Here is a 27,175-nt window from a genome sequence, read left to right on the forward strand (position 1 = left end):
GGGAAGCTGCTGTTCTGTATCTACATCTATTGTTATCCCAGCCCTAGGGAAGCTGCTGTTCTGTATCTACATCTATTGTTATCCCAGCCCTAGGGAAGCTGCTGTTCTGTATCTACATCTATTGTTATCCCAGCCCTAGGGAAGCTGCTGTTCTGTATCTACATCTATTGTTATCCCAGCCCTAGGGAAGCTGCTGTTCTGTATCTACATCTATTGTTATCCCAGCCCTAGGGAAGCTACTGTTCTGTATCTACATCTATTGTTATCCCAGCCCTAGGGAAGCTACTGTTCTGTATCTACATCTATTGTTATCCCAGCCCTAGGGAAGCTGCTGTTCTGTATCTCATATCTCATCTTGTCTCTCTGTTGACAGCTCAGGTCTGGGGGGTCACAGATCTTGGAGGGATGCATCGCTGAGCTCCCCAACATCTCCAGTCTGGATATCTCTGACAACGGTAAGACTATATCTAGCTTCTCTATAATGTTAAGACAACATCTCCAGTCTGGATATCTCTGACAACGGTAAGACTATATCTAGCTTCTCTATATCTATAATGTTAAGACAACATCTCCAGTCTGGAAATCTCTGACAACGGTAAGACTATATCTAGCTTCTCTATATCTATAATGTTAAGACAACATCTCCAGTCTGGACATCTCTGACAACGGTAAGACTATATCTAGCTTCTCTATATCTATAATGTTAAGACAACATCTCCAGTCTGGACATCTCTGACAACGGTAAAACAAGACAAGGGAATGCAGTTTATCCAATATAAAGCAGGGGTGTCCGAAGGGTTGTGTGGGTGGCTGGGTATAAAGGGTTGTGTGGGAGGCTGGGTGTAGTTGTGTGGGTGGCTGGGTATAAAGGGTTGTGTGGGTGGCTGGGTATATAGGGTTGTGTGGGTGGCTGGGTATATAGGGTTGTGTGGGTGGCTGGGTATATAGGGTTGTGTGGGTGGCTGGGTATATAGGGTTGTGTGGGTGGCTGGGTATATAGGGTTGTGTGGGTGGCTGGGTATATAGGGTTGTGTGGGTGGCTAGGTGTAGTTGTGTGGGTGACTGGGTGTAGTTGTGTGGGTGGCTGGGTATATAGGGTTGTGTGGGTGGCTGGGTATATAGGGTTGTGTGGGTGGCTGGGTATATAGGGTTGTGTGGGTGGCTGGGTATATAGGGTTGTGGTGGTGGCTGGGTGTAGTTGTGTGGGTGACTGGGTGTAGTTGTGTGGGTGGCTGGGTATATAGGGTTGTGTGGGTGTCTGGCTTTAGGCTTTTCCTCCAGCCCAACCAACCCAGTAGTGCAGCTGACTCGACTAATATAATGATTTATTTAAAGACTGTGATTAGCTGATTTGGTGAATCAGGTGTGTCACTGCTTTGGCTCCCAGAATGCCTTTTTAGATGATTGGGTGAATCGGGTGTTACTGCTTTGGCTCCCAGAATGCCTTTTTAGATGATTGGTTTGTGTTTCCTCCAGGTCTGGACTCTGACCTGTCCACTCTGCTGGTGTGGCTGGCCAAGAACCGATCCATCCGACACCTCTCACTGGGGAAGAACTTCAACAACATCAAGTCCAAGTACGATGGGGGGCGGGCTGGGTCAGCACTGGGGGAGGGCTGGGTCAGCACTGGGGAGGGCTGAGTCAGCGCTGGGGAGGGCTGGGTCAGCACTGGGGAGGGCTGGGTCAGCATTGGGGGAGGGCTGGGTCAGCACTGGGGAGGGCTGGGTCAGCACTGGGGGAGGGCTGGGGAGGGCTGGGTCAGCACTGGGGGAGGGGTGGGTCAGCACTGGGGGAGGGCTGGGGAGGGCTGGGTCAGCACTGGGGGAGGGCTGGGGAGGGCTGGGTCAGCACTGGGGGAGGGCTGAGTCAGGACTGGGGGAGGGCTGGGTCAGCACTGGGGGAGGGCTGAGTCAGGACTAGGGGAGGGCTGGGTCAGGACTGGGGAGGGCTGAGTCAGGACTAGGGGAGGGCTGGGTCAGGACTGGGGAGGGCTGGGTCAGCACTGGGGAGGGCTGGGTCAGCACTGGGGGAGGGCTGAGTCAGGACTGGGGAGGGCTGGGTCAGCACTGGGGGAGGGCTGAGTCAGGACTAGGGGAGGGCTGGGTCAGGACTGGGGAGGGCTGGGTCAGCACTGGGGGAGGGCTGGGTCAGCACTGGGGGAGGGCTGAGTCAGCACTGGGGGAGGGCTGAGTCAGCACTGGGGGAGGGCTGGGTCAGCACTGGGGGAGGGCTGGGTCAGCACTGGGGGAGGGCTGGGTCAGCACTGGGGGAGGGCTGAGTCAGCACTGGGGGAGGGCTGGGTCAGCACTGGGGGAGGGCTGAGTCAGGACTGGGGAGGGCTGAGTCAGGACTGGGGAGGGCTGGGTCAGCACTGGGGGAGGGCTGGGTCAGCACTGGGGGAGGGCTGAGTCAGGACTGGGGGAGGGCTGGGTCAGCACTGGGGGAGGGCTGAGTCAGGACTAGGGGAGGGCTGGGTCAGGACTGGGGAGGGCTGGGTCAGCACTGGGGGAGGGCTGGGTCAGCACTGGGGGAGGGCTGAGTCAGCACTGGGGGAGGGCTGAGTCAGCACTGGGGGAGGGCTTGGTCAGCACTGGGGGAGGGCTGGGTCAGCACTGGGGGAGGGCTGGGTCAGCACTGGGGGAGGGCTGAGTCAGGACTGGGGAGGGCTGGGTCAGCACTGGGGGAGGGCTGGGTCAGGACTAGGGGAGGGCTGGGTCAGGACTGGGGAGGGCTGGGTCAGCACTGGGGGAGGGCTGGGTCAGCACTGGGGAGGCTGAGTCAGCACTGGGGGAGGGCTGAGTCAGCACTGGGGGAGGGCTTGGTCAGCACTGGGGGAGGGCTGGGTCAGCACTGGGGGAGGGCTGGGTCAGCACTGGGGGAGGGCTGGGTCAGCACTGGGGGAGGGCTGAGTCAGCACTGGGGGAGGGCTGGGTCAGCACTGGGGGAGGGCTGAGTCAGGACTGGGGGAGGGCTGGGTCAGGACTGGGGAGGGCTGGGTCAGGACTGGGGAGGGCTGGGTCAGCACTGGGGGAGGGCTGAGTCAGGACTGGGGGAGGGCTGGGTCAGGACTGGGGGAGGGCTGGGTCAGCACTGGGGGAGGGCTGAGTCAGGACTGGGGGAGGGCTGGGTCAGGACTGGGGAGGGCTGGGTCAGCACTGGGGGAGGGCTGGGTCAGGACTGGGGAGGGCTGGGTCAGGACTGGGGGAGGGCTGGGTCAGCACTGGGGGAGGGCTGGGTCAGGACTGGGGGAGGGCTGGGTCAGCACTGGGGGAGGGCTGAGTCAGGACTGGGGGAGGGCTGGGTCAGGACTGGGGAGGGCTGGGTCAGCACTGGGGGAGGGCTGGGTCAGCACTGGGGGAGTGCTGAGTCAGCACTGGGGAGGGCTGAGTCAGCACTGGGGGAGGGCTGAGTCAGGACTGGGGGAGGGCTGAGTCAGGACTGGGGGAGGGCTGAGTCAGGACTGGGGGAGGGCTGAGTCAGGACTGGGGGAGGGCTGGGTCAGGACTGGGGAGGGCTGGGTCAGCACTGGGGAGGGCTGGGTCAGCACTGGGGGAGTGCTGAGTCAGCACTGGGGGAGGGCTGAGTCAGCACTGGGGGAGGGCTGTGTCAGGACTGGGGGAGGGCTGGGTCAGGACTGGGGGAGGGCTGAATCAGCACTGGGGGAGGGCTGGGTCAGCACTGGGGGAGGGCTGAGTCAGGACTGGGGGAGGGCTGGGTCAGGACTGGGGAGGGCTGGGTCAGCACTGGGGGAGGGCTGGGTCAGCACTGGGGGCAGGCTGGGTCAGGACTCGGGAGGGCTGGGTCAGCACTGGGGGAGGGCTGGGTCAGCACTGGGTCAGGGCTGGGGAGGGCTGGGTCAGCACTGGGGGAGGGCTGGGTCAGCACTGGGGGAGGGCTGGGTCAGCACTGGGGGAGGGCTGGGTCAGCACTGGGGGAGGGCTTGGTCAGCACTGGGGGAGGGCTGGGTCAGCACTGGGGGCAGGCTGGGTCAGGACTCGGGGAGGGCTGGGTCAGCACTGGGGGAGGGCTGGGTCAGCACTGGGTCAGGGCTGGGGAGGGCTGGGTCAGCACTGGGGGAGGGCTGGGTCAGCACTGGGGGAGGGCTGGGTCAGCACTGGGTCAGGGCTGGGGAGGGCTGGGTCAGTACTGGGGAGGGCTGGGTCAGCACTGGGGGAGGGCTGGGTCAGGACTGGGGAGGCTGGGTCAGGACTGGGGGAGGGCTGGGTCAGCACTGGGGAGGCTGAGTCAGCACTGGGGGAGGGCTGGGTCAGCACTGGGGGAGGGCTGGGTCAGCACTGGGGGAGGGCTGGGTCAGGACTGGGGGAGGGCTGGGTCAGCACTGGGGGAGGGCTGGGTCAGGACTGGGGGAGGGCTGGGTCAGCACTGGGAGAGGGCTGGGTCAGCACTGGGGGAGGACTGGGGGAGGGCTGGGTCAGGACTGGGGGAGGGCTGGGTCAGCACTGGGGGAGGGCTGGGTCAGCACTGGGGGAGGGCTGGGGGACGGCTGGGTCAGCACTGGGTCAGGGCTGGGGAGGGCTGGGTCAGCACTGGGGGAGGGCTGGGTCAGCACTGGGGGAGGGCTGGGTCAGCACTGGGGGAGGGCTGGGTCAGCACTGGGGGAGGGCTGGGTCAGCACTGGGTCAGGGCTGGGGAGGGCTGGGTCAGCACTGGGGGAGGCTGGGTCAGGACTGGGGAGGGCTGGGTCAGGACTGGGGAGGGCTGGGTCAGCACTGGGGAGGGCTGGGTCAGCACTGGGGGAGGGCTGAGTCAGCACTGGGGGAGGGCTGTGTCAGCACTGGGGAGGGCTGTGTCAGGACTGGGGGAGGGCTGGGTCAGCACTGGGGAGGGCTGGGTCAGGACTGGGGGAGGGCTGGGTCAGGACCAACATCCTTACTGTCTGGCTGGAGACTGAAGCATTCACACAACACATCCCTTAACAAACAACACATCCCTTAACAAACACACAACACCTCCCTTAACAAACACACATCACATCCCTTAACAAACACACAACACATCCCTTAACAAACACACAACACATCCCTTAACAAACACACAACACATCCCTTAACAAACACACAACACATCCCTTAACAAACAACACATCCCTTAACAAACACACAACACATCCCTTAACAAACACACAACACATCCCTTAACAAACACACAACACATCCCTTAACAAACACACAACACATCCCTTAACAAACACACAACACATCCCTTAACAAACACACAACACATCCCTTAACAAACACACAACACATCCCTTAACAAACACACAACACATCCCTTAACAAACACACAACACATCCCTTAACAAACACACATCACATCCCTTAACAAACACACAACACATCCCTTAACAAACACACAACACATCCCTTAACAAACACACAACACCTCCCTTAACAAACACACAACACCTCCCTTAACAAACACACAACACCTCCCTTAACAAACACACAACACCTCCCTTAACAAACACACAACACATCCCTTAACACACACAACACATCCCTTAACAAACACACAACACCTCCCTTAACAAACACACAACACATCCCTTAACAAACAACACATCCCTTATCAAACACACAACACCTCCCTTAACAAACACACAACACATCCCTTAACAAACACACATCCCTTAAAAACACACAACACATCCCTTAAAAACACACAACACATCCCTTAACAAACACACAACACATCCCTTAACAAACACACAACACATCCCTTAACAAACACACATCCCTTAACAAACACACAACACATCCCTTAACAAACACACAACACCTCCCTTAACAAACACACAACACATCCCTTAACAAACACACAACACATCCCTTAACAAACACACAACACATCCCTTAACAAACACACAACACATCCCTTAACAAACACACAACACATCCCTTAACAAACACAACACATCCCTTAACAAACACACAACACATCCCTTAACAAACACACAACACCTCCCTTAACAAACACACAACACATCCCTTAACAAACACACAACACATCCCTTAACAAACACACAACACCTCCCTTAACAAACACACAACACATCCCTTAACAAACACACAACACCTCCCTTAACAAACACACAACACATCCCTTAACAAACACACAACACCTCCCTTAACAAACACACAACACATCCCTTAACAAACACACAACACATCCCTTAACAAACACACAACACATCCCTTAACAAACACACAACACATCCCTTAACAAACACACAACACATCCCTTAACAAACACACAACACATCCCTTAACAAACACACAACACATCCCTTAACAAACACACAACACATCCCTTAACAAACACACAACACATCCCTTAACAAACACACAACACATCCCTTAACAAACACACAACACATCCCTTAACAAACACACATACGGTTACACACCATTGTGTCTCCATATTGTCATTGTTTTTAGTCTTTATAAACCTCATTACCGGTTGTCTTTGTTTCTCAGAAATCTGGCCCCTGTCCTGGACAATCTGGTTCATATGATTCAGGAAGAGGAATCGGTGAGTTTTCCATCAGTATGAGTTGAATGTCATGAAAACAGACTGTCTGTTCAAACAGCTCTTACACTAACATGCCTTTATCACAATTTTCACAATTTCACAGTATTATTCCGACCTCATAGTATGGCAATATATATAAAACACAGGAAAATCACATGTGTGACTGCACTGGTCCTTTAAATAAGGGTTTAATAAATACATTACAGCATGTTTCATCATTCTCTGGATCATTTCTGTTCATATTACAGTAAATCACAGCCTTCCTCTGGGTATTATCCCTGTCAACCCTCCCTCAGCCTGGGCTGCTCTGACTACAGGGGATGGTGTTATTCTGGATCTCTGCTCCGTCACTGTGTCTGGGGTGGAGGGAGAGGGGTTGGTAGTGGTGTTGGTGGGGGTCACTGTGTCTGGGGTGGAGGGGGGTAGAATCACTGTGTCTGGGGTGGAGGGAGAGGGGGTTGGTAGTGGGTGGGGTAGAATCACTGTGTCTGGGGTGGAGGAGAGGGGGTTGGTAGGGGTGGGGTAGAATCACTGTGTCTGGGGTGGAGGGAGAGGGGGGTTGGTAGTGGGGGTGGGGTAGAATCACTGTGTCTGGGGTGGAGGGAGAGGGGGGTTGGTAGGGGTGGGGTAGAATCACTGTGTCTGGGGTGGAGGGAGAGGGGGGTTGGTAGTGGTGGGGTAGAATCACTGTGTCTGGGGTGGAGGGAGAGGGGGGTTGGTAGTGGTGTTGGTGGGGTAGAATCACTGTCTGGGGTGGAGGGAGAGGGGGGTAACCTCTCTAAATGCTGTGGAGGACAGAGTGAGGGATGTAACCTCTCTGAATGCTGTGGAGGGCAGAGTGAGGGATGTAACCTCTCTGAATGCTGTGGAGGGCAGAGTGAGGGATGTAACCTCTCTGAATGCTGTGGAGGGCAGAGTGAGGGATGTAACCTCTGAATGCTGTGGAGGGCAGAGTGAGGGATGTAACCTCTCTGAATGCTGTGGAGGGCAGAGTGAGGGATGTAACCTCTGAATGCTGTGGAGGGCAGAGTGAGGGATGTAACCTCTGAATGCTGTGGAGGGCAGAGTGAGGGATGTAACCTCTCTGAATGCTGTGGAGGGCAGAGTGAGGGATGTAACCCTCTGAATGCTGTGGAGGGCAGAGTGAGGGATGTAACCTCTGAATGCTGTGGAGGGCAGAGTGAGGGATGTAACCTCTGAATGCTGTGGAGGGCAGAGTGAGGGATGTAACCTCTGAATGCTGTGGAGTAACCTCTGAATGCTGTGGAGCAGAGTGAGGGATGTAACCTCTGAATGCTGTGGAGGGCAGAGTGAGGGATGTAACCTCTCTGAATGCTGTGGAGGGCAGAGTGAGGGATGTAACCTCTGAATGCTGTGGAGGGCAGAGTGAGGGATGTAACCTCTCTGAATGCTGTGGAGGGCAGAGTGAGGGATGTAACCTCTCTGAATGCTGTGGAGGGCAGAGTGAGGGATGTAACCTCTCTGAATGCTGTGGAGGGCAGAGTGAGGGATGTAACCTCTCTGAATGCTGTGGAGGGCAGAGTGAGGGATGTAACCTCTGAATGCTGTGGAGCGCAGAGTGAGGGATGTAACCTCTCTGAATGTATATTACTGCATGACATGTCAGGGTACAGGTCCACATAGAGACATCTGGCTTGGCTTCTTGGCAGACTGGGCTGAGATGGTTTAGGGTGTGTGATATCGCTCTGATATTATCTCCTCTCTGGCTCCCAGTGCCAGACAGTATGAGGAGGAGAAACAGATCCCAGTGCCAAGACAATATGAGGAGGAGAAACAGATCCCAGTGCCAGACAGTACGAGGAGGAGAAACAGATCCCACTGCCAGACAGTATGAGGAGGAGAAACAGATCCCAGTGCCAAGACAATATGAGGAGGAGAAACAGATCCCAGTGCCAAGACAATATGAGGAGGAGAAACAGATCCCAGTGCCAGACAGTACGAGGAGGAGAAACAGATCCCACTGCCAGACAGTATGAGGAGGAGAAACTGATCCCAGTGCCAGACAGTATGAGGAGGAGAAACAGATCCCACTGCCAGACAGTACGAGGAGGAGAAACAGATCCCAGTGCCAGACAGATCCCAGTGCCAAAAAAGTATGAGGAGGAGAAACTGATCCCAGTGCCAGACAGATCCCAGTGCCAGACAGTACGAGGAGGAGAAACAGATCCCAGTGCCAGACAGTATGAGGAGAAACTGATCCCAGTGCCAGACAGATCCCAGTGCCAGACAGTATGAGGAGGAGAAACAGATCCCAGTGCCAGACAGTATGAGGAGGAGAAACACATCCCAGTGCCAGACAGATCCCAGTGCCAGACAGTATGAGGAGGAGAAACAGATCCCAGTGCCAGACAGATCCCAGTGCCAGACAGTACGAGGAGGAGAAACAGATCCCAGTGCCAGACAGATCCCAGTGCCAGACAGTATGAGGAGGAGAAACAGATCCCAGTGCCAGACAGTACGAGGAGGAGAAACAGATCCCAGTGCCAGACAGTACGAGGAGGAGAAACAGATCCCAGTGCCAGACAGATCCCAGTGCCAGACAGTATGAGGAGGAGAAACAGATCCCAGTGCCAGACAGTACGAGGAGGAGAAACAGATCCCAGTGCCAGACAGATCCCAGTGCCAGACAGTATGAGGAGGAGAAACAGATCCCAGTGCCAGACAGTATGAGGAGGAGAAACAGATCCCAGTGCCAGACAGTACGAGGAGGAGAAACAGATCACAGTGCCAGACAGATCCCAGTGCCAGACAGTATGAGGAGGAGAAACAGATCTCTGTGCCAGACAGATCCCAGTGCCAGACAGTATGAGGAGGAGAAACAGATCCCAGTGCCAGACAGATCCCAGTGCCAGACAGTATGAGGAGGAGAAACAGATCCCAGTGCCAGACAGATCCCAGTGCCAGACAGTACGAGGAGGAGAAAGATCCCAGTGCCAGACAGATCCCAGTGCCAGACAGTATGAGGAGGAGAAACAGATCCCAGTGGCAGACAGTATGAGGAGGAGAAACAGATCCCAGTGCCAGACAGTATGAGGAGGAGAAACAGATCCCAGTGCCAGACAGTATGAGGAGGAGAAACACATCCCAGTGCCAGACAGATCCCAGTGCCAGACAGTACGAGGAGGAGAAAGATCCCAGTGCCAGACAGTATGAGGAGGAGAAACAGATCCCAGTGCCAGACAGTATGAGGAGGAGAAACAGATCCCAGTGCCAGACAGTATGAGGAGGAGAAACAGATCCCAGTGCCAGACAGTACGAGGAGGAGAAACAGATCCCAGTGCCAGACAGTACGAGGAGGAGAAACAGATCCCAGTGCCAGACAGTACGAGGAGGAGAAACAGATCCCAGTGCCAGACAGTATGAGGAGGAGAAACAGATCCCAGTGCCAGACAGTACGAGGAGGAGAAACAGATCCCAGTGCCAGACAGATCCCAGTGCCAGACAGATCCCAGTGCCAGACAGTATGAGGAGGAGAAACAGATCTCAGTGCCAGACAGATCCCAGTGCCAGACAGTATGAGGAGGAGAAACAGATCTCAGTGCCAGACAGATCCCAGTGCCAGACAGATCCCAGCGCCAGACAGCCAGACAGATCCCAGTGCCAGACAGTACGAGGAGGAGAAACAGATCCCAGTGCCAGACAGCCAGACAGGTCCCAGTGCCAGACAGTACGAGGAGGAGAAACAGATCCCAGTGCCAGACAGTACGAGGTGGAGAAACAGATCTCAGTGCCAGACAGATCTCAGTGCCAGACAGCCAGACAGATCCCAGTGCCAGACAGTACAAGGAGGAGAAACAGAAAGAATCAGTATGTCTCCAGTGAGGCGAGAGAAAACAGGAAAGGAAAGAAAACCAGTGATTTCTACCCGTCTTTCTGCGTTCAGCAACAACCGTCTGTACTTCCCCACAGGCCTCGTTCAGACGACTGCACCCAAACACAACACACACAATGACATGTTGGTGGGAGGCGGCTTTGATTTCTTATTATAGAGAGGTAGAAATCAACCAGTTTCATTTCAATGACTGTTACATAATCGTAGTATTCTGTGTGCCTACACAGATAGAACCATAGAGATAGACAGGAAATGTCCTGGTGTTTTGACTGTTACATAATCGTAGTATTCTGTGTGCCTACACAGATAGAACCATAGAGAAAGACAGGAAATGTCCTGGTGTTTTGACTGCTACATAATCGTAGTATTCTGTGTGCCTACACAGATAGAACCATAGAGAAAGACAGGAAATGTCCTGGTGTTTTGGTTGCATCCCAAATCCCTATTCCCTTTATAGTGCACTACTTTTGACCAGGGCCCGTACACTCTTGGGGGAAAAAAGGTGCTATCTAGAACCGAAAAGGGTTCTTCGGCTGTCCTAGGAGAACCCTTTAAATAATTATTTTTGGTTCCATGTAGAACCCTTTTTGGTTCCAGGTAGAACCCTTTCCACAGAGGGTTCTACATGGAACCCAAAAGAGTTCCACCTGGAACCAAAAAGGGTTCTCCTATGATGTGTAGGGTGGGAATGTTGCATCCCTAGACCCTACTGAGTGTAGTCTACCTCCTCAGAGTTGTCCCCTTCCAGCCCCAACACGTGTGGGAAAACGGGCAGGTCTGGAAGGGGACATTGAAGTGCCCCCTCAATTTGATCCATTTATCAGGGTTCTCACAAGGTGAGTGAGGTGCTTAAAGTACTTGATTTTAGCACTCTGACATTCAGGTACTGGATTACCTTGAAAGTCTGATATTTTCTCACGTCGGTACTTGAAAAGTACTTGAATTAAAAATGAGAGGAGAGCAGATACGGATCAAATATATGTTTAATGGAAAATATTAGAAAAATGGATTGGTCAAGCGAATGAATTTCCAGGCAGACAACCAAGCTGTATTTCCTCATGTGTTTGGTGCTGTGGTTGCCAGGCGAGCTCATTCCACACACACTGCCACTCAGCCAGGTACAGAACTGACTGATTAGGAGCCGCCAAAACATCACATCCATAGCTAAAATGCTGGGCAAATGATTACATATGAACATTTGTGCGTATATGGAACATTTCTGGGATCTTTTATTTCAGCTCATGAAACATGGGACCAATACTTTACACGTCGACATTATGTCACATTTCTCTGCAACAACGTCCAGAGTTTTTTTGGGGGCCAATCGCCTCATTTATGGTGGCGCTCGCGATATTCCGTGCTCCTCGTTCTGGTGACCGTTCTCCCGACCGGTGACACTAAAGCTGCCGGTCGGAAGCAAGATGCTTTTCTGTAGCTATTAAGGAATAGATTCCCAAATGTCCAATAAAAACACAGTCATTAAGCTGGAATTGTGTAGTAATGTGAATGGGACGTGTGTTCACCAGTAGACATGTCCCAGAACTCTGCTCATCACTACTCTTATAACAACTCTGCTCATCGCTACTCTTATAACAACTCTGCTCATCGCTACTCTTATAACAACTCTGCTCATCGCTACTCTTATAACAACTCTGCTCATCACTCATATAACAACTCACTAGTTTTATTACAACTCTGCTCATTTATACAACTCTGCTCATCACTACTCATATTACAACTCTGCTCATCACTACTCATATTACAACTCTGCTCATCACTACTCATATAACAACTCTGCTCATCACTACTCATATAACAACTCTGCTCATCACTACTCATATAACAACTCTGCTCATCACTACTCATATTACAACTCTGCTCATCACTACTCATATAACAACTCTGCTCATCACTACTCATATTACAACTCTCATCGCTACTCATAACAACTCTGCTCATTACAACTCTGCTCATCACTATTACAACTCTGCTCATCACTACTCATATTACAACTCTGCTCATCACTACTCATATAACAACTCTGCTCATCACTACTCATATTACAACTCTGCTCATCACTACTCATATTACAACTCTGCTCATCACTACTCATATAACAACTCTGCTCATCACTACTCATATTACAACTCTGCTCATCACTACTCATATTACAACTCTGCTCATCACTACTCATATTACAACTCTGCTCATCACTACTCATATTACAACTCTGCTCATCACTACTCATATAACAACTCTGCTCATCACTACTCATATTACAACTCTGCTCATCACTACTCATATTACAACTCTGCTCATCACTACTCATATTACAACTCTGCTCATCGCTACTCATATTACAACTCTGCTCATCACTACTCATATTACAACTCTGCTCATCACTACTCATATTACAACTCTGCTCATCACTACTCATATTACAACTCTGCTCATCACTACTCATATAACAACTCTGCTCATCACTACTCATATTACAACTCTGCTCATCACTACTCATATTACAACTCTGCTCATCACTACTCATATTACAACTCTGCTCATCACTACTCATATTACAACTCTGCTCATCGCTACTCATATAACAACTCTGCTCATCACTACTCATATTACAACTCTGCTCATCACTACTCATATTACAACTCTGCTCATCACTACTCATATTACAACTCTGCTCATCACTACTCATATTACAACTCTGCTCATCACTACTCATATAACAACTCTGCTCATCACTACTCATATTACAACTCTGCTCATCACTACTCATATAACAACTCTGCTCATCACTACTCATATTACAACTCTGCTCATCACTACTCATATTACAACTCTGCTCATCGCTACTCATATTACAACTCTGCTCATCACTACTCATATTACAACTCTGCTCATCACTACTCATATTACAACTCTGCTCATCACTACTCATATTACAACTCTGCTCATCGCTACTCATATTACAACTCTGCTCATCACTACTCATATTACAACTCTGCTCATCGCTACTCATATTACAACTCTGCTCATCGCTACTCATATTACAACTCTGCTCATCACTACTCATATTACAACTCTGCTCATCACTACTCATATTACAACTCTGCTCATCACTACTCAAATTACAACATCATCAGGCCTGACTTACCACTCATGTATGTAGTAAGCAAGTAGTGAAACAAAGTATTATTGAGTAGAACTTGTAAGGTAGTGATGAATACTAAGATTTTTTTTCTCTCATGAGGTCGTGGCAATATACTGCCATCTGGTGGCGACTAGAAACAATGGCATAATATGAACAATTACAAATATATTTAAAACATATATATATATATATTATTTCACCTTTATTTAACCAGGTAGGCTAGTTGAGAACAAGTTCTCATTTACAACTGCGTCCTTGAAAATAAATATTAGTTATTGAAAAAGTACTTGAAAGTCCTTGAATGTGACTTGCTACTGTCTGTACGAACCCTGATTTATGGGATAAGAATATACAGGAAAAAAGTATATGTTTTACAGTGACGGTTGGTGCCGTTTGAGATTAGGGAGGATGATTTATTTATTTTAACATGGCCTTATTTCTATTACAGCATATTGGATGATTCTCATTCATATTCCATTCACCCAGCTCAATGTAACATGGATAGGTTTAGGCTACTACATGATACTGTAATGTTCCCTGTACCCATCATGATGTTGATACAACCTAGACTATGAATAAAAGTTTACAACATAGGTGCACAGGTAGAGAGAAATTTTAGTAATCAAGGTGACACATTCTGCCTGCAACACTCTTGCCTGCGTCTAGCTGATCTAGGGTTTAGTCATTAGTCCAACAGTTGCAAACAAGAGTTTCTATTGGACAAATTCAGGTATGTTTATCCCTGTTTCATTTGCTTTAGTTTAAGAAACGTTTTTCAACGCAATGAATACACCACTGATCACACGCAAACACAGTTCGCTTTCATAGCAGCCACATACAAGCAGCTCGTTGTATATATAATTCCTTCTTACATCTATCTACTTGCTCTTCTCCTCTCAACTTCTCCCTTCGCTTGTGGACTTCAGTGCACAACACATCAGCTGTGTGTGACCAGACAAAAAAAAACATTTCCAAGCTAAACCTTCATATCATGACCGCTAGCCGCTGCACACAGCATACATTGTTGTCCGTCATAGTTGGCTAGAAGTACTCAAACTAACGCATTAGTAAACCCGCTACAATCATGCAGTACAGTGTACAGTCAGCAGCAAGCAGTTTAGCAATAAATTAATAAAACAAAATGTTTACTTTGACTTGGAAGAGTTCCAGTGTTGGATAACCATAGCCAGCTAGCTAACATAGCATCCCTCTCTGTTGGATAGCCATAGCCAGCTAGCTAACATAGCATCCCTCTCTGTTGGATAACCATAGCCAGCTAGCTAACATAGCATCCCTCTCTGTTGGATAACCATAGCCAGCTAGCTAACATAGCATCAATCTCTGTTGGATAACCATAGCCAGCTAGCTAACATAGCATCCCTCTCTGTTTGAGCTGGGTGTTTGAGTAGGCTAAACTAGCTAGCTGCATACGCTAGCTGAGTACGTGAAAGTGAAAAAAATATACTACGAAATATACAGAGCTATCTCTCTCTCTCACTCTCTCTCTCTCTCTTGCTTCTCATTAAATCTGGGAAAAAAATATGTTTTGAAGAAATTAAGTTTGTTCAAAACTGTTAAACTATTGTCTTTCTCTTTGAGTCAACTACTCGCCACATTTAATGCACTGCAGTGCTAGCTAGCTGTAGCTTATGCTTTCAGTACTAGATTCATCATGTTCGGCACTGCAGTGCTAGCTAGCTGTAGCTTATGCTTTCAGTACTAGATTCATCATGGTATGCACTGCAGTGCTAGCTAGCTGTAGCTTATGCTTTCAGTACTAGATTCATCATGTTATGCACTGCAGTGCTAGCTAGCTGTAACTTAGGCTTTCAGTACTAGATTCATTCTCTGATCTTTTGATTGGGTGGACAACATGTCAGTTCATGCTGCAAGAGCTCTGATAGGTTGGAGGACATCCTCCGGAAGTTGTCATAATTGATGTGTAAGTCTATGGAAGGGGGTGAGAACCATGAGCCTCCTAGGTTTTGTATTGAAGTCAATGTACCCAGAGGAGGGTTGAAGCTAGTTGTCCTCCTGCTACACCATGGTTCTACCCTACAGAGTGCTTCTGAGGCTACTGTACACCTTCATTGCAACACAGTGTGTTTTAATCAATTATTTGGTGATGTGATTATATTTAGCATAGTTTTATCTAAAAATAATAACTTTTTTAACGTACCACGATTTACATTTTTATGAAATTCAGTGAGGAGGATTGTCCTCCCCTTCCTCCTCTGAGGAGCCTCCACTGATTAAATACTATTTTACACAGAACTAATTTAAAGATGGCTCTGCTCCCACACACCGTCTTCTGAATGAGAGACCTGACGCTACCATGATTATCCATGACCGTGGAGGTATTCACATATATTGGATGGGGCTCCCGATTGGTGCAGCGGTCTAAGGCACTGCATCTCAGTGCTACAGACACCCTGGTTCAAATCCAGGCTGTATCACAACCGGCCGTGATTGGGCAGCGCACAATTGGCCGAGCGTCGCCCGGGTTTGGCCGGGGTAGGCCGTCGTTGTAAATAAGAATTTGTTCTAAACTGACTTGCCTAGTTAAATAAAGATGTATGTATAAGTGTTCAGAAACATATTCTATTCTTATTTACAATAAAAGTGACTCAAATTACCATTCATTTCTGAAAGTTAATCTGAAGCACAACCAAAGCAAACTACAAATGCATCCACATAGTGTGTAGAGTCACAAGCTTGATGTTGTCATTGTGTGCTAAGAATATGGGACCAAACACTAAACTTTTACCAAAATGTTATACACTATAATAACATATGTCCAAATACTTATTCATACTTATTCATTTGCATTAATTTCTAAATGGTAAAACAGATATGTATGAAAATCTCCCCCGTCTCCCCTCGTCTCACTCTCCCCCTCCCTCGTCTCCCCTCGTCTCACTCTCCCCTCCCCCCATCTCCCCTCCCCTTCTCCCCCGTCTCCCCTCCCTCGTCTCCCTAGTCTCACTCTCCCCGTCTCCCCTCCCCCCATCTCCCCTCCCTCGTCTCCCCTAGTCTCACTCTCCCCATCTCCCCTCCCCTTCTCCCCCCGTCTCCCCCTCCCTCGTCTATAGTCTCACTCTCAAGGTCTTCCCCCCGTCTCCCCAAAATGGTCTCCCTAGTCTCACTCTCCCCGTCTCCCCCTCCCCCATCTCCCTGTTTCTAAAGGCCCCCCGTCTCCCCCTCCCTCGTCTCCCCTAGTCTGTCTCCCCGTCTCCCCCTCCCCCGTCTCCCCCTCCCTCGTCTCCCTAGTCTCACTCTCCCCCTCCCCCCCCCATCTCCCCTCCCCTTCTCCCCCCCGTCTCCCCCTCCCTCGTCTCCCCTAGTCTAACTCTCCCCGTCTCCCCCCCCCCCGTCTCCCCCTCCCTCGTCTCCCCTAGTCTCACTCTCCCCGTCTCCCCCTCCCCCCGTCTCCCCTCGTCTGACTCTCCCCCGTCTCCCCTCGTCTGCTCTCCCCCTCCCCCCGTCTCCCCTCGTCCCACTCTCCCCGTCTCCCCGTCTCCCCCTCCCCCCGTCTCCCCTCGTCTCACTCTCCCCCTCTACCAAACCAGCTGGATACTAAGCTATTCTTCAGTTAGCTGTGTGAACTGTGGCTATAATCTCCCTGGTCAAGGTCTTTTAGTCGTCAGTCAAAACGGACAAAATGGTTTCAAATCTAGTCAATCTACATGCAGCTCCCTGCTGAGCAGAGATGGGATGTTTTTAAAGGCTTGACGTTGGCTTTGACCTCTACGCTGTGCCTCTAAGTGTGTCTGCATTTCATCCCAGTTGTAGGCGTTGCATTTGGATATCTGAGGCACCCATTGCATTTATAATGTCCAGGAAAATCCCCCCAGAAATCTGAAATGTCAGGCAAAAAATGATCCTATGTTAATTGATCTCCCTGCTGAGAGGTGCTGTGTCTGTGCTGTGTCTGTGTCTGTGTCTGTGCTGTGTCGGTGCTGTGTCTGTGTCTGTGTCTGTGCTGTGTCTGTGCTGTGTCTGTGCTGTGTCTGTGTCTGTGCTGTGTCTGTGCTGTGTCTGTGCTGTGTCTGTGCTGTGCTGTGTCTGTGCTGTGTCTGTGCTGTGTCTGTGTCTGTGTCTGTGTCTGTGTCTGTGTCTGTGTCTGTGCCTGTGCCTGTGTCTGTGCTGTGTCTGTGCTGTGTCTGTGCTGTGTCTGTGCTGTGTCTGTGCTGTGTCTGTGCTGTGTCTGTGGACGTAGTTTAATGAGATCCAAGTCAAAGTGATGAAGACTAGAGCTGCCAAGCTGTGAAAAGGTATGACATTCGGGCCAATAATGTAGTTGCTTTTTGAAGTGATGTATATTTTCTTACGTTTTACTGTTTCTGAGCTCAACGTCAAGACGCCTATCAAAGAGAACGAGTCTAACAAGAGGAATAACTTTCACAGTTTTTTTTCTTCATATGGGAGCATAGATTAGCATTGTGGAGACTGAGTCTTCTTAGGCCTCCCCTCTGAGACTGGTTCCTCTCTAGTTTGTCCTGGCCACTGTGCTTTTGTTTCTGCTTGCTCTTAGGGTTTAGACTGGGTTACTGTGAAAGGGTTAGGGTTTAGGCTGGGTTACTGTAAAAGGGTTAGGGTTTAGGCTGAGGTTACTGTGAAAGGATTGGGGTTTAGGCTGAGTTACTGTAGAAGGGTTTAGGCTGAGTTACGGTAGAAGGGTTTAGGCTGAGGTTACTGTAAAAGGGTTTAGGCTGAGGTTACTGTAAAAGGGTTAGGGTTTAGGCTGGGGTTACTGTGAAAGGGTTAGGGTTTAGGCTGAGTTACTGTAGAAGGGTTTAGGCTGGGTTACTGTAAAAGGGTTTAGGCTGAGGTTACTGTAAAAGGGTTAGGGTTTAGGCTGGGTTACTGTAAAAGGGTTAGGGGTTAGGCTGAGGTTACTGTAAAAGGGTTTAGGCTGAGGTTACTGTGAAAGGGTTAGGGTTTAGGCTGAGGTTACTGTAAAAGGGTTAGGGTTTAGGCTGAGGTTACTGTAAAAGGGTTAGGGTTTAGGCTGAGGTTACTGTAAAAGGGTTAGGGTTTAGGCTGAGGTTACTGTGAAAGGGTTAGGGTTTAGGCTGAGTTACTGTAAAGGGTTAGGGTTTAGGCTGGGTTACTGTGAAAGGGTTAGGGTTTAGGCTGAGGTTACTGTAAAAGGGTTATGGTTTAGGCTGAGGTTACTGTAAAAGGGTTAGGGTTTAGGCTGAGGTTACTGTGAAAGGGTTAGGGTTTAGGCTGAGGTTACTGTGAAAGGGTTAGGGTTTAGGCTGAGGTTACTGTAAAAGGGTTAGGGTTTAGGCTGAGTTACTGTAAAGGGTTAGGGTTTAGGCTGGGTTACTGTGAAAGGGTTATGGTTTAGGCTGAGGTTACTGTGAAAGGGTTAGGGTTTAGGCTGAGGTTACTGTAAAAGGGTTAGGGTTTAGGCTGAGGTTACTGTAAAATGGTTAGGGTTTAGGCTGGGTTACTGTAAAAGGGTTAGGGTTTAGGCTGAGGTTACTGTAAAATGGTTAGGGTTTAGGCTGGGTTACTGTAAAAGGGTTAGGGTTTAGGCTGGGTTACTGTAAAAGGGTTAGGGTTTAGGCTGAGGTTACTGTAAAATGGTTAGGGTTTAGGCTGAGGTTACTGTAAAATGGTTAGGGTTTGGACTAGGTTACTATAAAAGGGTTAGGGTTTAGGCTGGGTTACTGTAGAAGCTCAGCTGATGTAAGAAGGGCTATATAAATACATTGATTTATTGAATGAATGATTGAGTATCCCTTGTCCCCCTGCAGCCCCTGACATCTCTGTCCCTGGCTGACTCTAAGCTGAAGACGGACCTGACCATTGTGCTGAATGCTCTGGGCAGCAACACCAGTCTGACCAGGGTGGATATCAGTGGGAACGCCATGGGGGACATGGGGGCTAAGATGCTGGCCAAGGCCCTGCAGATCAACAGCAAACTAAGGTGAGGAGAGGACTGTCTCAGTTTGTCTCTCTGTTAAAGTGTGTTACCGTAGAAACAAGACAGTGGGATGGTTTGGAGAGGAGAGGACTGTCTCAGTTTGTCTCTCTGTTAAAGTGTGTTACCGTAGAAACAAGACAGTGGGATGGTTTGGAGAGGAGAGGACTGTCTCAGTTTGTCTCTCTGTTAAAGTGTGTTACCGTAGAAACAAGACAGTGGGATGGTTTGGAGAGGAGAGGACTGTCTCAGATGGTTTGGTATGTGAATGATGATTCTGATCTGTTTCACCAGGACGGTGATCTGGGATAAGAACAACATCAGTCCTCAAGGTCTTCAGGATGTAGCAGCAGCTCTGGAGAAGTGAGTAGCAATGGGATTCTGTCTGTGTGTATGTGTGTATGTATGTGTGTGTGTGTGTGTGTGTGTGTGTGTGTGTGTGTGTGTGTGTGTGTGTGTGTGTGTGTGTGTGTGTGTGTGTGTGTGTGTGTGTGTGTGTGTGTGTGTGTGTGTGTGTGTGTGTGTGTGTCTGTAAGCTGTAACAGGAAGGATGTAGCAGTCAAATAAGTATGTCTCGAGGAGGAGAGGAGGGGGAGGAGAGGAGGAGGAGAGGAGGTGGAGAGGAGGAAGGGGGAGGATGGAAGAGCCTCTGGAAAGAGATGTCAGAGAGGGGCAGGCAGGCAGCCTAGTACCCTAGTGAATATGACCAGAGGACCAATGGACATCTCGCTAGTACTGTAGTGAATATGACCAGAGGACCAATGGACATCTCGCTAGTACTGTAGTGAATATGACCAGAGGACCAATGGACATCTAGCTAGTACTGTAGTGAATATGACCAGAGGACCAATGGAGATCTAGCTAGTACTGTAGTGAATATGACCAGAGGACCAATGGAGATCTAGCTAGTACTGTAGTGAATATGTCCAGAGGACCAATGGAGATCTAGCTAGTACTGTAGTGAATATGACCAGAGGACCAATGGAGATCTAGTTAGTACTGTAGTGAATATGACCAGAGCACCAATGGAGATCTAGCTAGTACTGTAGTGAATATGACCAATGGAGATCTAGCTAGTACTGTAGTGAATATGACCAGAGGACCAATGGAGATCTAGCTAGTACTGTAGTGAATATGACCAGAGGACCAATGGAGATCTAGTTAGTACTGTAGTGAATATGACCAGAGCACCAATGGAGATCTAGCTAGTACTGTAGTGAATATGACCAATGGAGATCTAGCTAGTACTGTAGTGAATATGACCAGAGGACCAATGGAGATCTAGCTAGTACTGTAGTGAATATGACCAATGGAGATCTAGCTAGTACTGTAGTGAATATGACCAGAGGACCAATGGAGATCTAGTTAGTACTGTAGTGAATATGACCAGAGGACCAATGGAGATCTAGCTAGTACTGTAGTGAATATGACCAGAGGACCAATGGAGATCTAGTTAGTACTGTAGTGAATATGACCAGAGGACCAATGGAGATCTAGTTAGTACTGTAGTGAATATGACCAGAGGACCAATGGAGATCTAGCTAGTACTGTAGTGAATATGACCAGAGGACCAATGGAGATCTAGCTAGTACTGTAGTGAATATGACCAGAGGACCAATGGAGATCTAGTTAGTACTGTAGTGAATATGACCAGAGGACCAATGGAGATCTAGTTAGTACTGTAGTGAATATGACCAGAGGACCAATGGAGATCTAGCTAGTACTGTAGTGAATATGACCAGAGGACCAATGGAGATCTAGCTAGTACCGTAGTGAATATGACCAGAGGACCAATGGAGATCTAGTTAGTACTGTAGTGAATATGACCAGAGGACCAATGGAGATCTAGCTAGTACCGTAGTGAATATGACCAGAGGACCAATGGAGATCTAGCTAGTACTGTAGTGAATATGACCAGAGGACCAATGGAGATCTAGCTAGTACTGTAGTGAATATGACCAGAGGACCAATGGAGATCTAGCTAGTACTGTAGTGAATATGACCAGAGGACCAATGGAGATCTAGCTAGTACTGTAGTGAATATGACCAATGGAGATCTAGCTAGTACTGTAGTGAATATGACCAGAGGACCAATGGAGATCTAGCTAGTACTGTAGTGAATATGACCAGAGGACCAATGGAGATCTAGCTAGTACTGTAGTGAATATGACCAGAGGACCAATGGAGATCTAGTTAGTACTGTAGTGAATATGACCAGAGGACCAATGGAGATCTAGCTAGTACTGTAGTGAATATGACCAGAGGACCAATGGAGATCTAGCTAGTACTGTAGTGAATATGACCAGAGGACCAATGGAGATCTAGCTAGTACTGTAGTGAATATGACCAGAGGACCAATGGAGATCTAGCTAGTACTGTAGTGAATATGACCAGAGGACCAATGGAGATCTAGTTAGTACTGTAGTGAATATGACCAATGGAGATCTAGCTAGTACTGTAGTGAATATGACCAGAGGACCAATGGAGATCTAGTTAGTACTGTAGTGAATATGACCAGAGGACCAATGGAGATCTAGCTAGTACTGTAGTGAATATGACCAGAGGACCAATGGAGATCTAGCTAGTACTGTAGTGAATATGACCAGAGGACCAATGGAGATCTAGCTAGTACTGTAGTGAATATGACCAGAGGACCAATGGAGATCTAGCTAGTACTGTAGTGAATATGACCAGAGGACCAATGGAGATCTAGTTAGTACTGTAGTGAATATGACCAGAGGACCAATGGAGATCTAGCTAGTACTGTAGTGAATATGACCAGAGGACCAATGGAGATCTAGTTAGTACTGTAGTGAATATGACCAATGGAGATCTAGCTAGTACTGTAGTGAATATGACCAGAGGACCAATGGAGATCTAGCTAGTACTGTAGTGAATATGACCAGAGGACCAATGGAGATCTAGCTAGTACTGTAGTGAATATGACCAATGGAGATCTAGCTAGTACTGTAGTGAATATGACCAGAGGACCAATGGAGATCTAGCTAGTACTGTAGTGAATATGACCAGAGGACCAATGGAGATCTAGCTAGTACTGTAGTGAATATGACCAGAGGACCAATGGAGATCTAGCTAGTACTGTAGTGAATATGACCAGAGGACCAATGGAGATCTAGCTAGTACTGTAGTGAATATGACCAGAGGACCAATGGAGATCTAGCTAGTACTGTAGTGAATATGACCAGAGGACCAATGGAGATCTAGCTAGTACTGTAGTGAATATGACCAGAGGACCAATGGAGATCTAGCTAGTACTGTAGTGAATATGACCAGAGGACCAATGGAGATCTAGCTAGTACTGTAGTGAATATGACCAGAGGACCAATGGAGATCTAGCTAGTACCGTAGTGAATATGACCAGAGGACCAATGGAGATCTAGCTAGTACCGTAGTGAATATGACCAGAGGACCAATGGAGATCTAGCTAGTACTGTAGTGAATATGACCAGAGGACCAATGGAGATCTAGCTAGTACCGTAGTGAATATGACCAGAGGACCAATGGAGATCTAGTTAGTACTGTAGTGAATATGACCAGAGGACCAATGGAGATCTAGCTAGTACTGTAGTGAATATGACCAGAGGACCAATGGAGATCTAGCTAGTACTGTAGTGAATATGACCAGAGGACCAATGGAGATCTAGTTAGTACTGTAGTGAATATGACCAATGGAGATCTAGTTAGTACTGTAGTGAATATGACCAATGGAGATCTAGTTAGTACTGTAGTGAATATGACCAATGGAGATCTAGTTAGTACTGTAGTGAATATGACCAATGGAGATCTAGTTAGTACTGTAGTGAATATGACCAGAGGACCAATGGAGATCTAGTTAGTACTGTAGTGAATATGACCAATGGAGATCTAGTTAGTACTGTAGTGAATATGACCAATGGAGATCTAGTTAGTACTGTAGTGAATATGACCAATGGAGATCTAGTTAGTACTGTAGTGAATATGACCAGAGGACCAATGGACATCTAGCTAGTACTGTAGTGAATATGACCAGAGGACCAATGGAGATCTAGTTAGTACTGTAGTGAATATGACCAGAAACATCAAAAGAGGGCATATTTTTTTATTAAACTAGGGAAGTCAGTTCAGAACAAATTCTTATTTACAATGACCTCAGGCTACCTGCCGTCCCTACACTCTAACCACTAGGCTACCTGCCGTCCCTCCACTCTAACCACTAGGCTACCTGCCGTCCCTCCACTCTAACCACTAGGCTACCTGCCGTCCCTCCACTCTAACCACTAGGCTACCTGCCGTCCCTACACTCTAACCACTAGGCTACCTGCCGTCCCTACACACTAACCACTAGGCTACCCTGCCGCCCCCTACACTCTAACCACTAGGCTACCTGCCGTCCCTACACTCTAACCACTAGGCTACCTGCCGCCCCTACACTAACCAAGGAGATTGAATCACTAGGCTACCCTGCCGCCCCTACACTCTAACCACTAGGCTACCTGCCGTCCCTACACTCTAACCACTAGGCTACCTGCCGTCCCTCCACTCTAACCACTAGGCTACCTGCCGTCCCTACACTCTAACCACTAGGCTACCTGCCGTCCCTACACTCTAACCACTAGGCTACCTGCCGTCCCTACACTCTAACCACTAGGCTACCTGCCGTCCCTACACTCTAACCACTAGGCTACCTGCCGTCCCTACACTCTAACCACTAGGCTACCTGCCGTCCCTACACTCTAACCACTAGGCTACCTGCCGTCCCTCCACTCTAACCACTAGGCTACCTGCCATCCCTACACTCTAACCACTAGGCTACCTGCCGTCCCTACACTCTAACCACTAGGCTACCTGCTGTCCCTACACTCTAACCACTAGGCTACCTGCCGTCCCTACACTCTAACCACTAGGCTACCTGCTGTCCTTACACTCTAACCACTAGGCTACCTGCCGTCCCTACACTCTAACCACTAGGCTACCTGCCGTCCCTACACTCTAACCACTAGGCTACCTGCCGTCCCTACACTCTAACCACTAGGCTACCTGCCGTCCCTACACTCTAACCACTAGGCTACCTGCCGTCCCTACACTCTAACCACTAGGCTACCTGCCGTCCCTACACTCTAACCACTAGGCTACCTGCCGTCCCTACACTCTAACCACTAGGCTACCTGCCGTCCCTACACTCTAACCACTAGGCTACCTGCCGCCCCTACACTCTAACCACTAGGCTACCTGCCGCCCCTACACTAACCACTAGGCTACCCTGCCGCCCCTCCACTCTAACCACTAGGCTACCCTGCCGCCCCTCCACTCTAACCACTAGGCTACCTGCCGTCCCTACACTCTAACCACTAGGCTACCCTGCCGCCCCTACACTCTAACCACTAGGCTACCTGCCGTCCCTACACTCTAACCACTAGGCTACCTGCCGTCCCTACACTCTAACCCCTAGGCTACCTGCCGTCCCTACACTCTAACCACTAGTCTACCTGCCGCCCCCTACACTCTAACCACTAGGCACCCTGCCGTCCCTACACTCTAACCACTAGGCTACCCTGCCGCCCTCCACTCTAACCACTAGGCTACCTGCCGTCCCTACACTCTAACCACTAGGCTACCTGCCGTCCCTACACTCTAACCACTAGGCTGCCTGCCGTCCCTCCACTCTAACCACTAGTCTACCTGCCGCCCCTACACTCTAACCACTAGGCTACCTGCCGTCCCTCCACTCTAACCACTAGGCTACCTGCCGCCCTCCACTCAGACCACTATGTTACCTGCCGCCCCTCCACTCTAATCACTAGGCTACCTGCCGCCCCTCCACTCTAACCACTAGGTTACCTGCCGCCCCTCGACTCTAACCACTAGGCTACCTGCCGCCCCTCCACTCTAACCACTAGGTTACCTGCCGCCCCTCCACTCTAACCACTACTGTGGTGAATTATTATGACCAGAAACACTTCCAGAATACAAATGATGATACAGCAGGCTGCTGTGGTGAGGAGAGAAAACAGTGTGGTTATTGTGTACCTCTCTGCTCTGCTTGGCTCTGGGCCTGCTGTTCATCCCTTTAAGCACAGACAGGGTGGAGGGGGAGAGAGGGAGGGTTAGCAGAGAGACAGAGAGGTAGAGGAGGGGGGAGGAAAAGAGAGAGTGGAGGGTGCAGCAGGAGAGAAATAGGAAAGAGAGAGAAGAAAGAGAGTGGGGGAAAGAGAAGAGAGAGAGTGGGGGAGAGAGAAGAGAGAGAGAGAGAGAGGGTGGGGGAGAGAGAAGAGAGAGAGAGGGTGGGGGAGAGAGAAGAGAGAGAGAGGGTGGGGGAGAGAGAAGAGAGAGAGAGGGTGGGGGAGAGAGAAGAGAGAGAGAGGGTGGGGAGAGAGAAGAGAGAGAGAGGGTGGGGGGGAGAGAGAAGAGAGAGAGAGGGTGGGGGAGAGAGAAGAGAGAGAGAGGGTGGGGGAGAGAGAGAGAGAGAGGGTGGGGGAGAGAGAGAGAGGGGGGGGAGAGAGAGAGAGGGTGGGGGAGAGAGAGAGAGAGAAGAGAGAGGGTGGGGGAGAGAGAGAGAGAAGAGGGTGGGGAGAGAGAGAGAGAGAGAAGAGAGAGGGTGGGGGAGAGAGAGAGGGAGAGAGAGAGAAGAGAGAGGGTGGGGGAGAGAGAGAGAGAAGAGAGAGGGTGGGGGGGAGAGAGAGAGAGAGAAGAGAGAGGGTGGGGGAGGAGAGAGAGAGAAGAGAGAGAGGGTGGGGGAGAGAGAGAGAGAGAGAAGAGAGAGGGTGGGGGGAGGAGAGAGAGAGAGAGAGAGAGAGAAGAGAGAGGGTGGGGGAGAGAGAAGAGAGAGGGTGGGGGAGAGGAGGAATGGCAGACAAGAACCAGACAGGGCACCATGTGATTGGCTGTCTATGAATTTAGAGCTGAATGATATTAGAATCCACTCAGTCATGAGTGTCTGGGCAGTTTCTTTGTTTCATCCTCATTTAAATAGAATCTACATTCTGTAATTGCTGCATAACAATAAACGTTGGCTGGCTGGATGCTTAACTAGCGCCCTGTGAGGAATCTGGGAGGCTGGATGCTTAACTAGCGCCCTGTGAGGAATCTGGGAGGCTGGATGCTTAACTAGCGCCCTGTGAGGAATCTGGGAGGCTGGATGCTTAACTAGCGCCCTGTGAGGAATCTGGGAGGCTGGATGCTTAACTAGCGCCCTGTGAGGAATCTGGGAGGCTGGATGCTTAACTAGCGCCCTGTGAGGAATCTGGGAGGCTGGATGCTTAACTAGCGCCCTGTGAGGAATCTGGGAGGCTGGTTATTTGTAATTTGCTTTGTGATGAGGATGGATGTGGACCCTGTGGTACACATGGTGGAGAGGAGAGGGGAGAGAGATGGGGAGAGAGAGGGAGAAAGGGGAGAGATGGAGAGAGAGAGGCAGAGTGGGGAGAGGGAATGGGAGATATGGAGAGAGGAGAGGAAGAGAGATGGGTAGAGGGAGAGAGAAGGAAGAGATTGAGAGAGGAGAGGGAGAGAGATGGATAGAGGGAGAGAGAAGGGGAGATATGGAGAGAGAGAGAGGAGAGATGAGGAGATATATGGAGAGAGAGAGAGGAGAGATGGGGAGAAGGGGAGAGATAGAGGGAGAGTGGGGAGAGGAAGAGAGAAGGGGAGAAATGGAAATAGGAGAGGGAAAGAG

At 49.7% G+C, this 27,175-nt stretch overlaps 1 protein-coding gene across 1 annotated transcript in view; it reads left to right on the forward strand.

Moving 5' to 3' along the window:
* Positions 1-373: 373 nt before the first annotated feature.
* Positions 374-27,175, forward strand: part of LOC127919593 (F-actin-uncapping protein LRRC16A-like) — a gene marked incomplete at both ends in the record, with an annotated part of 52,625 nt that continues 25,823 nt past the window's right edge. Inside the window, 6 exons of the mRNA XM_052503325.1 lie at positions 374-455; positions 636-668; positions 1,477-1,576; positions 6,498-6,552; positions 19,337-19,509; positions 19,798-19,866. Of these exons, the coding sequence (XP_052359285.1) occupies positions 374-455; positions 636-668; positions 1,477-1,576; positions 6,498-6,552; positions 19,337-19,509; positions 19,798-19,866 (512 nt within the window). The remainder of the gene's footprint in view (positions 456-635; positions 669-1,476; positions 1,577-6,497; positions 6,553-19,336; positions 19,510-19,797; positions 19,867-27,175) is intronic.

Source organism: Oncorhynchus keta, unplaced genomic scaffold (genome assembly GCF_023373465.1).
Source record: "Oncorhynchus keta strain PuntledgeMale-10-30-2019 unplaced genomic scaffold, Oket_V2 Un_contig_17180_pilon_pilon, whole genome shotgun sequence".
Lineage (NCBI taxonomy): Eukaryota > Metazoa > Chordata > Actinopteri > Salmoniformes > Salmonidae > Oncorhynchus > Oncorhynchus keta.